The sequence below is a fragment of the Plasmopara halstedii genome, assembly GCF_900000015.1.
Source record: "Plasmopara halstedii genome assembly, contig: Scaffold_1620, whole genome shotgun sequence".
NCBI classification, from domain to species: Eukaryota; Oomycota; class Peronosporomycetes; order Peronosporales; family Peronosporaceae; genus Plasmopara; species Plasmopara halstedii.
In genome coordinates, this window is record NW_020188531.1 from 1 (window position 1) to 313 (window position 313).

The 313-nt window shown below is 38.0% G+C and overlaps 1 protein-coding gene across 1 annotated transcript; it reads left to right on the top strand.

Moving 5' to 3' along the window:
• Window positions 1-59: 59 nt before the first annotated feature.
• On the top strand, window positions 60-278 carry PHALS_01885 (hypothetical protein F442_21378; the record flags this gene model as incomplete). The annotated part of the gene is made up of 2 exons (XM_024716362.1): window positions 60-164; window positions 224-278. Coding segments are annotated over 2 exons (160 nt in total), but the record flags the coding sequence as incomplete, so codon positions are not given.
• Window positions 279-313: the final 35 nt, after the last annotated feature.

A 313-nucleotide genomic window follows, 5' to 3' on the forward strand; every position in this document is an offset into this window, starting at 1 on the left:
ATATTGATGAGAACTTGATTCGATTCGATGAAGTGGAAGGAATTCTATGCAATATTGTCATGTCGACAACGTTTCGTAGGCTCTGGACACAAAGACACTGGTTTGCTATTCGAAAGATTGATGGGGTTTGCTATAATTTGGACTCGAAGCTTGATGTTCCGATGGTATGTATGTCTTGATTGATCACTTTTTTATTTGATGATTTCATGGATGAATGTTGTAGCCATTTGACTCGGATACTGCATGCTACGAATTCTTACAAGAGTTAGTCAATACTGGTGAGTGTGAACTCTTTAGTTTAAAGAGAGAAGCC